The sequence below is a fragment of the Podarcis pityusensis genome, assembly GCF_964106645.2.
Source record: "Podarcis pityusensis genome assembly, contig: HAP1_SCAFFOLD_370, whole genome shotgun sequence".
In the NCBI taxonomy this organism is placed as follows: Eukaryota; Metazoa; Chordata; class Lepidosauria; order Squamata; family Lacertidae; genus Podarcis; species Podarcis pityusensis.
Window position 1 is genome coordinate 14,220 of NW_028293344.1, and position 12,725 is coordinate 26,944.

Genomic DNA, 12,725 nt, shown 5'->3' on the forward strand with positions numbered 1-12,725 from the left:
TACCGGCAACGACTGCTGGAGCTCGAGCAGGTTCGGCAGACTGTCTTGGCCCTGGCGATTCCCAAGCCGGTGGGGGTGCTCATGCCTGTTGCCGTGGAGGGATTAAGAGAGGTCGTACTCAGTAAGACGGTCTCCTGGTCCTCTCACGCTTATGAGAAGGCCAAGATCATCAGCAAGCTTAGCGGGGCACTTGGACTCGCCCGGGGCAACCTGAGCACCTTCCAAATCTACGCTACGACCGACGACAAACGCCGGGAAGCGCTCGAGCGTGAGATCCATAGGCTCGAGGTGGACCTCGAACGGCTTCGCAATCATCCCGACGAGCTGTTCAGGGAACGTGCCAAGACCGAGAAGCACACGGCCCGGCTCTATCCGCAAGAGGGTAGGGGAGAGGTCAGCATGGTCTATATCCGGGATGTCGGCCTCATTGCTGCTGGAAAGGGGTTGACCGACGCCGGACGGGTACGTCCTAGCTCGAGTGATCACAGACGTAGCGACAAGTTACACGACAGGCTCGAGCCCCTTTTGGTCTACGGCAACTATGAGATCTACGCCGAGCGCGCTTGGGAGGAAGTCAAAAGGAAGATCTCGAAGAGAAACGCGTAAGAACCCAGCTTCCACCAGCACGAACCCCATGCTAAAATAGTCAGAGCTAGTCAGGGGGGTGGTTATGAAAGCATGGCAACTGCAGGAAGCCAAAGCCAGGTTCAGCGAAGTGGTTAATGCCGCACTGAGCGAAGGTCCGCAAAGTGTCACCAAGCATGGGGAAGAAGTCGTGGTCATCATGTCCCAGCAGGCGTACCTCGAGCTCACCCAGGCCCATACCAGCCTCGATGACGCCCTTGCCGGAGCGCCCGAAGAACTCACCGTCTCCCGCGACGCTACCCCCGTACCCGCGATTACCTTCGAATAGACCGATGTATCTGCTCGATACCAACGTCGTCAGCGAACGAACCAAACCCGCCCCCGATACGAACGTACGCAGGTGGCTGCAAAACCACCGTGTGGGCGAAACCTACCTGAGCGTCATCACCCTCGCCGAACTCGAGCAGGGCATCATACGACTCGGCGACACCCACCGAGCAGCCGCACTCGGGCGTTTTTTGGGGACACTAGAGCAGCAGTTCCGGGGGCGCATCCTGAATTTCGACCGCGGCGTCGCACGGCACTGGTCGAGAATGACAGCTCTTGCCATCCAGAACGGCCAGACGCTCGCCTATGCTGACTCCCTCATCGCCGCTACCGCACAGGCGCATGACCTTACGCTCGTCACCCGAAACACGAATGACTTCGCCGCTACAGGTGTCCCCCTCCTCAATCCCTTCGAGGCGCAGCCATGAGTGACGTGGGTCAGCAGATGCTCCTAGAACTCCGCCGGATCAGGGAGCTGCTCGAGCTTGGTCCCGAAGACCTGGACAAGCCCGTGACGCTAGTGGTCGAAGATAATGCAGGTGGGAGGGGAAGACCCACCGTCTTCGCTCGGCTCGAGGTGGATGGTGTGAGGGTCAAGCCGACCTTCGACCGTAGTGTCGTTCCTGACGAGCTACTTAGTCAGGTGCAGGAGCGGTTTGGTTTTAGCTCGCCAACCTCGCGTGAGTAACGCGACCCTTCACCACCTGCGTTAAGTCCCTCTACGTTGACGCAAGTGGTATCCGCTTTCGGTCTTGACAAAAAAGATTCATCTGCTTAAGGTTCACTGGCTTGACCTAAGCGAGTATTGGGGTCATGACTGTAAGCAGAGCACATAGCGGTGTACGCAAACCCTCTACGATGCAAAACATGAAAGGTTTTTGCCAGGAAACGCACGATGAGTAGCGCAGTCGACGTCCTTGTAATTGGCGCAGGAGTGAGTGGTCTCCAGGCTGCACGTACCCTTTCAGCATCTGGGGCACACGTGCGGGTACTCGAGAAAAGCCGCGGCCTGGGAGGACGCGCCGCGACGCGCAGGCTTCACGGTACTCGAGTCGATCATGGTGCACAGTACCTTACAGCGCGTGACCCGCGCTTTGAGGCGCAGCTACAGACTTGGCAAGACGAGGGGAGTGTCCAAGTCTGGGACGGTCCCTTGATGACTCTGACACCCCAGGGGCTCGTCGACCGCCCAAGCACCCATCCGCGGTTCATCTTTCCTGAAGGCATGAACACCCTGGGCAAGCTTCTCGCAGAGGGGCTCGATGTCGTTCGCTCCGCACGGGTCGAAAAGATGATGCGCTCCCGCTCAGGCTGGCACCTTACGCTCGAGGACGGCTCGGTGCAGGAGGCTGCCTACGTCCTTCTCAGCCTGCCCACCCCTCAAGCGTTGGCGCTAGCCGGGGACGTCATAGACGACGCGACCTATAAGGCTCTGGCAGCTGTAATCTTCGATCCCTGCCTTGCCCTTATGGTTGGGTACGACGACGCACCGCCCGAGTGGCAGGGTGTCTTTGTCGAAGACGAAACCTCACCCCTTGGCTGGATAGCGTGCGACTCAAACAAACGAACGCCTGCAACCTCGGAAACTGTGTTTACCCTCCACGCCACCCCAAGTGTGTCACGAAAGTTTCTCGAAACGCCTGACGCTGCCCTCCCAAGCATGCTTGCAGTCATGCAAGAGCTCGGATTCGTGTCACCCAGCTGGACAACGATGCACCGTTGGCGCTACGCGAAGGTGTCAAGACCTCACCCTGAACCGTTTATTGAAGACGGAGGGACGCTCTACTTCTGCGGCGACTGGTGTGGTGGGGACAAGCTCGAGGCAGCCTACCTCTCGGGGCTTGCGGCTGGGAGTGCGCTTGCGAAGTGTCTATAGGTATCACGTCTACCTAGGAAAGCTGCGGCCAGTCTTGCCCATGTGCGTCATAGCGCCTGTGCAGCTCATCGACGGCCTCTTCGCTGAGCGCGTCTCCCGATTCAATAAAGGCAACGTTGGCACGCATGTACTTAGGCGTTTTGGTGCCGACAATGGCCACATCGACCTCTGGGTGCGCCAGCGTAAAGCCTAACGCGAGCTCGATACGTTCCAGAGTTGTGCCAGGCAACGGTTCACTCATCCCCATCCGCTGAGCTCGCTCAAAGTAAGCGTCCGCGTACGAACTGGTGCTGGCTTCAGCTCCCCAGACGCTGTTGGCGATCGGACGCTTGACGATAATGCCCATACCCTTAGCCTTTGCGTCAGCAAAAAGACCCAGACGCGCTTTCTGATCGACGAGATTGAAACTCGTCTGAAGCGTGTCGAACACACCACTCTGAACGGCCCAAGAAGCGGCCTCATTGTCGCCGCTGTAGCCGATAAAACGGGTTTTGCCTTCACGTTGGGCTTCTTGCAGCGCCTCAATCGCCTCGCCGCGCTCTAGCACCTCGACACTGCATGAGTGGAGTTGCACGAGGTCCAGATGGTCGGTCTTGAGTCGCGCTAGGCTGCGGTCGATGCTGTCACGGATTGTTTGTGCGGTCCACTCCTCCCCTTGATACCCTCCGGTGACGTGACCCGCTTTGGTCGCTAGGTAAAACGTGTCGCGGCGCTGTGATACGGCCTTGCCGATCAGTTCCTCGCTCATTCCGTAACAAGCTGCTGTGTCGAGGAAGTTGATGCCTGCGTCAAGGGCGGCATTGAGCACTTCGGTGATGTGTGCATCATCGTGAGAAGCCGAGCCGATCTCTGCGAGACCAAAGCCGAGGCGGGTAACGTACATGTCGGTCTTACCCAAGCGTCGTTTTTCCATTTGAGTAGCCTATGCTGCCTGGCACTGTGCAACTGTCGGGCAGCCTAACTTCGTCCAGTAGGGTGATGTGACCGGTTCGGAAGATCGCCGAACTGGAGAATGCAGAGCTAGCGGCACCGTAGGGGTTGTGCGGTCAAATCACGACCTTATGGGCCGGGTGCGCTTAAACTTCGGTGTGCTCAAAGCCTCGTAACGTGATATCGGTCTTGGGGTCACGACGGCTGCCGTTCTCGCTCATAGGGGTTCCTCCTTTTGTATGGCTTAGCTAAAAGCTAGCATCACCCGTACAAAAACAAGGGACGCTAGAGGCAAAATGCCTGACCTGCCCCCTCTAGAAAGACCAGATTGATCTTAAGTTATGAGCGGGCTTTAGGCAGTAGGTAGTGGTGGAATCAGCCATGCCTCAGAAGCGGGAGGTCAGTAGCCAAGGGATCGATGAAACCGGATACCATCGTACCCTGGTAAGCACTTCATAGCAATCTTGCTACGCTTAAATGAGGGCTTGAGCTTTCTTGAGGGTAGTGACGACGTGAGAGGGTGCGCCGCAAGGTTGCTCTTGACGTTTCCCAAGTGAGGCTCGAGTGCATCCCATAAACGCTGCTGAAAGCTGGGAAGTGCGGGCGAGGGTGCGCTTATGATCGTACTGATTCCTGGCGGGCATTTTGGTGCTTGCAGAAGGCTTCATTCGCAGAGGTTAGCGCCGTAGGTGGGGAGGTTCGCTCTGCCCCACATGGCTGATGAGGGGTAGGACTAAACAACTGGTAAGCTAATGCTCACTATGTCTCCCTTGCCGAAGTGCTGCATTGCCTGAGTCCACTAACCTGAACGAGCCTGCCTGGTTAGCCCAGTGGCCCCGCTATTTTATCGATACACTCGAGATCTACGCAATCTTCGCCATCGACCTCTCAGGCATCATCCTCTCGTGGCAACCCGGGGTTAAGCACGTGTTCGGCTATGAACGTGAGAGCTTCTTGGGTCAACCTGCCGACATCATTTTTACCGAGGTCGATCGGCAAAACGATGCTCCTGAACGAGAAATGGGTATTGCCCTGCGCAATGGGTGGGCGAAAGACGAACGCTGGCACGTATGCAAGAATGGCGCACGCTTTTGGGGGTCGGGCATCATGATCGCCGTGCGCGATGACAGTGAGCAAGTTGTGGGTTTCGCCAAGCTCGTGCGAGACCGCACCTCAGAGCGGCTTGAGGATGAGATTAAAGACCTCACCGCGCTGCGACTTGAAGGAAGCTTGGTCGTACAAGATAAACAGATTCGTACCTTAGCTGAAGACCTTACCCTTGCCGAGCAGCGTGAACGCCGGCGGATCTCTCAGCTTTTACACGACGAGTTACAACAACATCTCTATGCCCTGCAGATGATGGTGAGCGGGCTGCGGCGTGAGGTCGCTCCTGAACTCGCCGAACGCACTGAAGAGATCCATACCCTATTAAAAGCAAGTGTCGCCATGACGCGTACGCTAGTCTCCGAACTCGACCCTCTGGCTCTTCAAGAAGGCGGGTTCAACGCCAGTCTCGAGTGGCTCGCAGAACACGTCCAGGAACGCTATGGGTTTACGCTCACCTTGCATGGTCTAGAAAACTGTCCCAAGCTTCCGCCGGCCTTAAGCATCCTGCTCCTCCAGTGCCTTCAGGAGCTGCTCTTTAATATCGTCAAGCATGCAGGCGTCAAGCAGGCAACTTTGGTAGTGGCAAAAACCCAAACCTCATGCAGTTTTACCCTCAGCGACGAGGGTACGGGATTCGTCGTCAGACCAGAGGGTCCCAATGAACCGCGCCATGAGGGATTTGGATTGCAGAGTGTAAGGCGACGTCTCGAACCCTTTGGCGGCACCCTGCAGGTCTCCTCGCGCCGGGAGATGGTACGCGAGTGACCATTAGCCTGCCCTAGGAGTAGCGTACACTCCTCCTAGGGGAGTTCATTTTGACCACTAACGATGGACGGCCGTTGCGGCACCGCGTGTTCATCGTCGATGATCACCCGCTTATCCGTAGCGTCCTGACCCAAGTCCTCAACCAAGAGCCTCATTTTGAAGTCATCGGTGTGGCCGAATCCGCAGAAGGTGCCCTCGAGAACCTGGCTGAGTCGTCGCCCGATCTGCTCCTTGTCGACTATTCGCTACCCGGTATGAACGGGGCGGAGTTCGCTAAGCAGGTGTCCCATAGCTACCCTGAACTGCCCTGTCTTATCTTGTCGAGCTGGCACGCGCCGGCGTTTATCAAAACGGCGCTTGATGCCGGAGCCAGTGGGTATGTCGTTAAGGGTGACCCTGACGCGCTTGTTGACGCTATGAACCGCGTGCTGGTAGGGGAAAAGGGTGTAGTTAGGTAAACACGCTGCTCGAGCCCGACTATCTTGCTGAGCGCGCCAAACTCATCGACATGACGCAGGCGCAAGACCCGTGCTACGGAGTGCCCCAGCGCGGCGGCACGGTCTACCTCACAGCAGCCGACGCGTCGGGCATGATGGTCTCGTTCATCCAGTCGAACTACTACGGCTTCGGTTCAGGCATCGTGGTTCCCGGCACGGGCATCAGCCTGCAAAACCGGGGGGCGGGCTTTACCCTGGAAAAGGGTCACCCCAACGAGGTCGGCGGGAATAAGCGCCCCTTTCACACCATCATCCCCGCCTTTCTGATGCAAAATGGCGCGCCACTCATGAGTTTTGGCGTGATGGGTGGGCCGATGCAGCCGCAGGGGCACACGCAGATGGTCATTCGCCTGCGCGACTACGCGCAGAATCCACAGGCCGCCTCCGACGCGCCGCGCTGGCAGGTCATGGGTGGGCTTTCCGTCGCTGTCGAACGGGGCTTTGGAGCCGAAGTCCTGGGCGAGCTTCGGGCGCGCGGGCATGAACTCCGTGAGGCGTCAAGTGATAGCTCAATGTTTTTTGGCGGGGCACAGCTCATTTATCGAATCGAGGACGGCTACGTCGCCGCTTCGGATTATAGGCGAGATGGACAGGCAGTTGGGTTTTAAAGCAGGTGCCTAGGGCCAAGACACCTGAGATCCTTTAGCTAAGCTTTGAGATAGGAAGCCAATCTACCGCGTTACAGCTGGCTAGGTCGAACAACATAGCCAGCAAAACCTCTGTCGCTAATGTAAAAGGATCAAGCGGCATACGGCTAGGGGAATTGTTTACGCCTAGGAGAGACCGAGCCAGCTGCGCATCAAGAGCAGGCTGTCAGACGTTTCATCCGGTTCCACCTCCAGGCACCCCAAGTAGCCAATAGGCGGACCTTCGGGCAGCACCCCCAGCAAATCGAAATAGTGGGTGTGGTTGGGTTCACGCCTCGGCAGCACCTGAACCGCGACCTCTTTCGCCAGGGCCATTGCAGCCTCCTCATCACTTGAGTAGGGGAGTGGCTCACCGGTCCTGTCCAGCAGGTCGTGGACGAGCACATTCGTTTCCTGGCAGACCATGACTTCGTGTTCAAACAGCACCCGTTGCTCCTTTCAGTCCAGCAGTCGTCCGGCAAACGGATCGATGATCGTGTCTGCCCGTATCGTCCATGCCTTACCCCGTTGCTCGAGCCAGCCAGAGACCAGGAGCACCCGAACCTCGACGAGCATGGTCCTGTGTGTTTCGCCAAGGACCGGAGAAATAACGACCTGCGCCCTCTGGGGACCATCCTCGATGTCGAAGAAGGCGTAGTCCTTGGCAGTGGGCGGTTTTTGCTTGGAGACGACCTGCCCCGCCGTCGTGACGTAGCCCCTCTGCGGAAGCTTTGACATTGGCGTAGCACCGAGCGAGCGCAACTCCTGGCGCATCAGGTCGATGACATGCACACCCCATTCGTTCATGCTCTTGAGGGCGTAGTCCCAAACCACTTTCTCTTTTGGGGCGAGACTCGGGAGGGGTGGTGTTTCTGGCAGTGCGGAGAGCAGCGGTTTTTGGGCAGGCGGCTGGATGTTGACGAGCGCCCCGATCTGATACAGGGCGTCACGGCGTTCCTGAAGCCTATCGAAGGCTCCTGCCCTGGCCAGGGCTTCCAGAACGTCCCTATCAAGCTGCACCCGTTCGTAAAGATCTCTAATACCCGTGTAGGGACCATGAGCCAGACGCTCGAGCACGATCTTCCGGGCACTCTCCTCCGAGACACCTTTGACGCTCGAGAGCGGTACACGGATGGACTTGCTGCTATCTTTATTGCGTTCGACCCTGTAGCTCAAATTGGAGTGATTGATGTCTAAACGCCTAAACCCCACACCTTTTTCCCTGGTGTCCTGCATAATCGATGATCTAGGCCACATCCCCGGCTCCTCGGTCAAGACCGATGCGAAATATTCGGCGGTGTAGTGATACCTGAGCCAGGCGCTGGTGTAGGCGTGCGCCCCGAACGCCCAGGCATGGCTTTCAGCGAAGCCGTAGCCCCGAAACGCTGCACACATCGCAAAAATATCGGTAGCGGTCTTATCGTCGAGTCTCGACTTGATGCGGCAGCCGTCGATAAAACGTTTCTTTTCACCTTCGATCTCCCCTTCCTCTTCGTAACTGCTGATCGCTTTTCTAAACGCCTCGGCTTCAACCCAGGAGAATCCTGCCACTTGCACAGCAACTCTAAGGATGTCCTCCTGAAAGAGCAGCACGCCGTAAGTCTTGCCGAGGATTGACTCGAGGCACTTGTGAATGAAATGCGGTTCCTCGAGCCCCTTTTTCCTTCTGACGTAGGGCTGAACCGTTCCGCTCTGGATGGGGCCAGGGCGAATAAGGGCGACCTGATGTGCGAGGTCGGTAAAGCTTCTCGGTTGGACTTCGACGGTGATGTGCGTCTGCGCTGGACTCTCGATCTGAAACAGACCCATCGTGTCGCCTGCCTGGATGCTGGACCAGACATCGGGGTCGTCAGGGAGATTAGAAAGCTCGAGCCATCTACCCTCTATGCGTAAAACTTCTTCTCGGCAGCGCTCGAAGACGCCGAGCATCCGTAGACCCAACAGGTCGAGCTTGATGAGGCCTAAGGCTTCCGAGTCGTCCTTATCGAACTGGAGAAGTCTAATGCCACCGCTCGAGCGTTCACGGGGGCTGTAGTAGGAGAGCGGGTGCTTGGAGAGAATGACGCCGCCCGAGTGTGGGGAGATCTGGCGTACAGTTCCTTTTTCCATCTTCTCGAGCAGGTTCAGCAGCACCTCTTTCGCCGGGGCGTTCTGTAGCACAGTATCGAAGATCGCCTGTGCTTCTCTCACCCTGCTCGGCCTGAGATGCCGGCAATCTCGCCCTAGCTTACGGGTCAGCGTGTCGCGCCAGACCTTCGGGATGCCGAGGCCTCGACCCAGATCCTGAACCGCTGAGGGCAGCTTGTAGGTAATACGGTTACAGACCATCGCGTGGGTGAGTTCGCCAAAGCGCCGCTCAGCCCAGGCCAAGACCTCATCGCGACGGCTCGAGCCGATGTCGATGTCTACGTCGGGTAATGAGGTCCTCCCTGTGTGGAGGAACCGTTCAAAGAGGAGATCGTGCTTGATGGGATCGACTGTGGTGATGCCCAGCAGGTAGCAGGTCACCGACGCAGCGGCACTTCCACGCCCTGAGGCGACGATGCCCCTAAAACGGCAGTAGTCGGTGATTTCGGCTGTGACCAAAAAGAACTCGCCAAGGCCTAGCGACTTCATGGTGACGAGCTCCTGCTCGAGCCTCGTCCTGGCTGCCGAGAAGTTCTCGGTGCTGTATTTCTCAGCGAGAGAAGCATAGAGGCGTTCCTCGAGATGCTGCTCTGGACTCATGCCTTCAGGGACTCGAGCTGCGGGTGGCGTGAGGCGCTGGGCGAGCAGGTCAAGGGTGCAGGCCTCGACGATAGTCTGAGCATTCTGGAAACCATCGGGGAAGGGTAGAGGATACTGCGGCAGCTTGTTCCAATCCTCGGGATCGGGGACGTGCTGCGCGTCGTTCTGCGGTCTGAGGGAATGCGGGTCACGCACGGTGATGCCCAGCCGACCACATAACAGGGCGTCGTAGAGCGGATAAAGGTCGGGCGTCGCGTAGCGCACTTCTGGAGCGGCTACAACGGGCAAGCCCCGATTAGGGCAGTGAGCAAATGCACGTAGCTTGCGTGCATAGAGGGCGTCCTCAGGATAGTGGCTAAACGACAGCTGCAGATAGAGGCGCTCGGGGAACGCACCTTTGAGGGTGTCGGTGAGGTCTTCAGCCTCGAAGATCCTGCCTTTACCCAGAAGCCGCGAGGGGAAACCCTGGCGGCCTCCAGTGAGACAGATCAGGTTCTCCGTATGAGCTAAGAGGACAGGCAACGTCACCGTCTTGTTTTCAGTTGCGTGAATCCCTGTGAGGAGATCGCAGAGCATCTCATAGCCCCGGCGGTTTTGGGCGATCAGCACCAGCGGATAGGTTACCTTGCCGTACTCGAGCACGACCGTCGCGCCGATGAGCACCTTGACACCGTAGAGCCGTCCAGCCTGCTGCGCTTCGACAGCGCCGTAGACGCCGTTTAGGTCGGTGAGGGCGAGTGCTGTGTAGCTCAGTTCGGCCGCCCGCTCGACGAGCCGGGTGGGGCTCGAGACACCCTGCCCAAACGAGAAGTAAGAGTAGCAATTGAGCAGGGCAGACAGACGCATCAGTCGCTTATGCGCGAGAGCGTCCAGGCATCCCCGGCTCTGAAGACTTCGATCACGTTCCCCGTTTCGAGCTCGAGCAGGTAGTAGTCGCGTGGGGGTTCGTTCAGCCACCAGCGGCCACAGTCCCGCCAAAAGTCGAGAATGTGCCGCACTGCGACAGGCTTTTGCGGGCTGTTAAGCCCGCAGGGGTGACCGTTCCCGTTCGTGAGGACGTTGATAGAGGTCATCTTGAGTTTCACGGCTCACCTCCTCTCCAGTACTGCGGACGACCAGGCGAACAGCGCGGTCGGCAGCAAGCGCATATGCGTCGTCTTCGACGAGTTTCAAGATGGCCTTGGGAAACCGATTCTCCACAGCGGCGACAGCATGCTCGAGCCTTTCTTTTTTAGGCCAGAGGCTGCCCTGGATAGACGGACGGGAAAGGCCACCGAGTTCGAGGGTGAGTCCTTCGATGCCAAGGGCCTGCGCCCCGGTGTCCTCGAGCGTCAAGAGCGCCAACCGGTAGATCTCACCGGGACGACACAGGAAGGTTTTCGATAAACGCGAGGCCTTGTGCTCGAGACCCTGAGACAGTGCGTAAACGCTGAGTCTGGTGGCGGCCTTGCTAACGAGCTCGAGCGCAAGTTCCCGTGACAGGCGTTCGAGAACGGGCTCGAGCTCGGCGGGTTCGAACTGAGGTTCGTCAAAAGTCAGCCCCAGACTGATACGCGCCGCAGGCGTGTAGCGGCTGAGGTGCGTCCGGTAGGGGCCGAACAGGTAGGGCATGACATGTTTGCTGGCGCGTCCCAGATAAGCTGCAACCTGCGCTTTACTCCACATTTGGAGCTGACCTGCTTTGGTGGCTCCAAGCCAGCCAAGGTCATCCAGCGTACGCTGGCTCAGGCCTACGCCCTTCAAGAAGTACAGGGGCAACGCATTGAGTACGTCCTTTTGCCGTTCAGGCTCGATGACTTTCACACGACCAGGCAAGGCAATGAACGCAGCAAGAGTGGCGACCTCGAGACTCTCGGCCATGCCCACCCTGATCCGGTAGCTCTCGGCAAGCTGCACGGCGTCGGGCAGCTCGAGCTGCATAAAGACGCGACCGATAACAGGCGACTCGAGGTCGCGGGTGAGTCCTGCAAGCTCCTCGACAAGCTTTTCCCAGCTTGCCGTAAGGTACGGGCTCGAGGCTTCAACGATCTCGAGTTCGGGTACCTTCGCGAGCGCGCTGGCGATGCTCGAGTTGGGTTTGATTCCCGACTCCCTTGCAGTTTTTGAAGCGTGGACGACCTTGCTCTTGCCCACAGCGACAAGCGGAATCTGGGCAAGGCTCGGCTGCTCCCATTCGTGCAGCCAAATGGGGAAAGGTTCAAAGAGAGCCGCCATCAGCACAGGACTCCTGGCGTGCTGGACGGTCTAAATACTCTGCCCGTGCTAAAATAGACGTAGGGCAAAACGCACCTCCTCAAGGTGTTTTTTAGCTCGCTCCAGGGGCGCACGGTATCCGACCAAAGATGATGTGCGTCCCTGCTTATGTAGCTGGGTTGTCTAGGTCATGGCAGGCTCCTGAAAAAGCACCCCGATCACGTCACCCCTTAAGAGCGCCGAGAACACCCCATCGACCGCAACATATTTACTCTCGACCTTAAGCAGGGGGTAGTCGAGATTATGAGGACGAAGGGTCATTGTTTCAGGGTGCTCGGCGTCGCGCTCGAGGTACTTCAAAGTCGCTTCGGAGCCATCGACCCGCACCGCGCAGATGTCACCGTTTTTATGGGCTCGCTTTTGCAACAAAACGACATCGCCGTCCTGCATCAGGTCGGCCATCGACTGACCTGAGACGCGTAGCCCGAACGCTTCGGGATAGCTGGGGATCTTCAGGTAGCCTTCGGGATGCTCGAGCGCTTCGGAAAGCGGTCCAGCAGCGATCTGACCAACGATAGGAATGCCTAGATCAACCTTGAGCCTGATTCTGGGACTTCGTCCGACACCACGTACCTCAAAGCTGATGTAGCCCTTTTGCTCGAGTGCCTGGACATGCTGCCTGAGGGTAGGGTAGCTGACCTTCAGCTCAGCGGCGAGGTCACTGAGCGTAGCACCCTCGTGACTTTGCAGATGGCGGTAAACACGAGCTTGTTTGTCCGTTAATCCTTTTGCCATGCTTCACCTTAATACCTACAAATTATAGGTATTTTAAGGATAGGCGCAGATCGCATGTCTGTCAAGTAATCAAGCTCTCTTTTAACATAAGCCTGGTCACGCTGGCGTCATCCGTTTTCGGCTACCTTGATCGAGCCTCACGCTAAGGGCACGGTGAGAAGGCGTGAGGCACTCCTACACCCCGCGCAGCGTCCAACTCCAAGGCTGTGCGACTCGCGTGTAGTTGATATCGATAGTGAACGTAGTACCCCCACCTGGATAGGTTTTGGCGTGCGCCACGTCCACCCACGGCGCGAC

At 57.9% G+C, this 12,725-nt stretch overlaps 6 protein-coding genes across 6 annotated transcripts; 3 read left to right on the forward strand and 3 right to left on the reverse strand.

The window, feature by feature from the left end:
• Nucleotides 1-917: 917 nt before the first annotated feature.
• LOC308469057 (toxin FitB-like) lies at nt 918-1,340 on the forward strand (the record flags this gene model as incomplete). The annotated part of the gene is made up of 1 exon (XM_081024377.1): nt 918-1,340. The coding sequence occupies one exon, from the start codon at nt 918-920 to the stop codon at nt 1,338-1,340; it is 423 nt and encodes a 140-aa protein (XP_080880503.1).
• Nucleotides 1,341-1,807: 467 nt separating this feature from the next.
• Nucleotides 1,808-2,788, forward strand: LOC308469058 (renalase-like; the record flags this gene model as incomplete). Its single annotated transcript, XM_081024378.1, has 1 exon — nt 1,808-2,788. The coding sequence occupies one exon, from the start codon at nt 1,808-1,810 to the stop codon at nt 2,786-2,788; it is 981 nt and encodes a 326-aa protein (XP_080880504.1).
• A 13-nt stretch (nt 2,789-2,801) lies between these two features.
• On the reverse strand, nt 2,802-3,671 carry LOC308469059 (uncharacterized protein; the record flags this gene model as incomplete). The annotated part of the gene is made up of 1 exon (XM_081024379.1): nt 2,802-3,671. One exon carries the CDS (start codon nt 3,669-3,671, stop codon nt 2,802-2,804), a length of 870 nt encoding a protein of 289 aa, XP_080880505.1.
• A 2,427-nt stretch (nt 3,672-6,098) lies between these two features.
• Nucleotides 6,099-6,695, forward strand: LOC308469060 (glutathione hydrolase-like YwrD proenzyme; the record flags this gene model as incomplete). Its single annotated transcript, XM_081024380.1, has 1 exon — nt 6,099-6,695. One exon carries the CDS (start codon nt 6,099-6,101, stop codon nt 6,693-6,695), a length of 597 nt encoding a protein of 198 aa, XP_080880506.1.
• Nucleotides 6,696-7,172: 477 nt separating this feature from the next.
• On the reverse strand, nt 7,173-10,286 carry LOC308469061 (error-prone DNA polymerase-like; the record flags this gene model as incomplete). The annotated part of the gene is made up of 1 exon (XM_081024381.1): nt 7,173-10,286. One exon carries the CDS (start codon nt 10,284-10,286, stop codon nt 7,173-7,175), a length of 3,114 nt encoding a protein of 1,037 aa, XP_080880507.1.
• Nucleotides 10,287-11,816: 1,530 nt separating this feature from the next.
• Nucleotides 11,817-12,428, reverse strand: LOC308469024 (lexA repressor-like; the record flags this gene model as incomplete). Its single annotated transcript, XM_081024341.2, has 1 exon — nt 11,817-12,428. One exon carries the CDS (start codon nt 12,426-12,428, stop codon nt 11,817-11,819), a length of 612 nt encoding a protein of 203 aa, XP_080880467.2.
• Between the last annotated feature and the right edge of the window lie 297 nt (nt 12,429-12,725).